A 2442-nucleotide genomic window follows, 5' to 3' on the forward strand; every position below is an offset into this window, starting at 1 on the left:
ATACACAGCTTTGGAAATGACTGTCACATCTGCTCCAGTATCAACAGCAAATTTCAGGCTCTGACCTGACACCTGGACTTCCGTAAACCATGCACTCCTACGTTTCCTGTTGTTGATACTCTCAATAGAGTAACTTTCATCACTGATGCTTCCTAAGAAGTAGTACTCATCTGAGTCAGACTGCACTTCTGCTACCTCTTGTACAGACCCTTTTCCTTTACTACTCCTGCAGACCTTGCCCCAATGTCCTGGGCGTTTGCACTTGTTACATTTACTGTCTTTTGCAGGGCATCTTTCTCTGGAGTGCACCTCCTTTCCACACCACCGGCATGACCGGCTATTCGACGCCTGGGAGCAATTTGATGCACTTCTTTGCTGCCCGTTACTACGTGGTCCCTTGTCACGAGGGCCTCCTTTCCGCCTATGTTGAACTGCTTGCACTTTAGAAGTCTCTCCTTTTATATCCTGAGCCCACCTTCCAGAACATTCTTCTGCTCTACACTCATTTATCGCTTTTTCTAAAGTCAGTTCACCATCTCTCAACAGCCGTGCTCTGACCTTATCACTATTTATACCCAATACGATCTTATCTCTGACAAAATCGTCCTTTAGTTCACCGTAGGCACACGTAGACACGAGAGTGTTAATTTGTGATAAGAAATTATCGAAACTCTCACCTTCTGATTGCGTATACCTGTGGAACTTGTAACGTTCATAAGTAACATTTGTTTTCGGCGTGCAGAACCTCTGGAATTTCTCCAGAATTAATTCCGGATCCAGTTTGTCCTCTGCTGGTACATGTTCCTCCCCTTCGGGGTCACCTACCGCTGGAGCCCATGTGAAGCCATTGTAGATTTTCAGCGCCTCCTCACCTGCGAGATTTAGCAGTATAGCACTTCTCCTTTCCTTACTGGCAGTAGATAATCCAATGGCGTTCACATATAATTCGTACTGCTGCTTGAACAACTTGAAATTCTCACTTGCATTTCCCGATAGACAAAGAGCTTTCGGTGGTGGAAGATTCGTAGCCATATTTCCGCGTAATTCCTGATCACTGATCGCTAAATATCCGTTCTGGACACAGTTTATATCTTCTTGTTCACTTCTGACACCATGTGGTGTTCGGATGGCACGAGAAACGGAGATATATTCTTTGATTTCAACACAGAACTTTTAATAACTTCTAACATGTGTCGTCGCCATTACCGGAAGTGATCATACATCGAATCATGAACGGAAGCGAGGCTGAATTAATGTAAACGTAAATCGAATACAGCACACTCACCAACCTAAAATGAATAAATAGAAACATGAAATTTATTTGTTCTCCTTCTGAGGTGTACATCAAAATTTCAAAGTCATCACAGGCTTAAACTATAGGTTCACAGGAAATCTGCATGTGCATGTGTTTTCAATATATGAAACTGGGATTATGACTACTTCAAAAGACTTTACTACATGCCATATAGGTACAGGCAGGTGTTGTAAAAAAAGTTTGCTTAGCTTTTTCATTAGTACACATTTCTTTTTCTAAGAACCTTGTTTATCCAGCCTGTGCTGAATTCTAATTTTTCAACCAAATTTTATTATTTTTTTAAATATTATTAGATCTCCTAGTATCAGTTAATATTCTTGTAATTAAAATAATTATATCAAATCTTGCAGATGTATGGCAGATTATTTTTGCTCTGAACCTCCTAACATTTTAACATTTGAAGGGACTGGTATTGGCTATAAAAGTATAGTCAAATTAAAGGTCTTTGCACAACCTATGCATCAAGTTTTTGTTATTAATAAGATATTGTATCCTTCTCAAAACTCGTTTATCAGAATAAGAATGAGTTACCAGGAACAAGTATGGCTTTCATGATGATAGTTTCCAGATTTGAAAAAAATGTCACTACCTACCAAAATACTCAGTTCCTTTGCCTTGATAGCCCAACCTCATCAAAACATTGCCAACAGGAGTGATTAGCAAATTATTGATACAGACAAGAGGGCCTATTCCCACATACATCCTCCTCAATCCTGTTAGCTTACTATGGTCATGGCATTTCCAACATGGTGTATATGCCACAAGTTCTCCATTAATTACTTTGTAATAGTGTTTATATGTTGAGGAAACGGTTGGGTTGAAATATAATACAAAGACTTGCCAGTAGATAGTTTTATTACAGAGACTTGCCAGTAGATAGTTTTATTACAGTTTTTATTCAGTGTAACGTAGGGCTGGAAAACAAACTAATAAGAGCTCCGCTTTTAGGCATGGCTAAATCTCTTACTATGACTTCATTTAATTTTTAAACGTTTCCTAGTAACAGGTCCCACGTGATCTTTCATCGAACGGTAAATAACGTTTGCCATTTTATCATATCCCTGCGCCGAGAAATGTACTGGGCCACTCCAAAGATTCTGATCACGGGGAAGATACATGATCTCGTT

The 2442-nt window shown here is 39.5% G+C and overlaps 1 protein-coding gene across 1 annotated transcript in view; it reads right to left on the bottom strand.

The window, feature by feature from the left end:
- Window positions 1-1811: 1811 nt before the first annotated feature.
- Window positions 1812-2442, bottom strand: part of LOC136280491 (uncharacterized) — a 1311-nt gene continuing 680 nt past the window's right edge. The window contains exon 1 of the mRNA XM_066165783.1: window positions 1812-2442. This exon is cut by the window's right edge and continues 680 nt beyond it. Coding sequence (XP_066021880.1) covers window positions 2290-2442 — 153 coding nt within the window. The 3' untranslated portion in view covers window positions 1812-2289.

This window comes from Pocillopora verrucosa, chromosome 4, assembly GCF_036669915.1.
Source record: "Pocillopora verrucosa isolate sample1 chromosome 4, ASM3666991v2, whole genome shotgun sequence".
Lineage (NCBI taxonomy): Eukaryota > Metazoa > Cnidaria > Anthozoa > Scleractinia > Pocilloporidae > Pocillopora > Pocillopora verrucosa.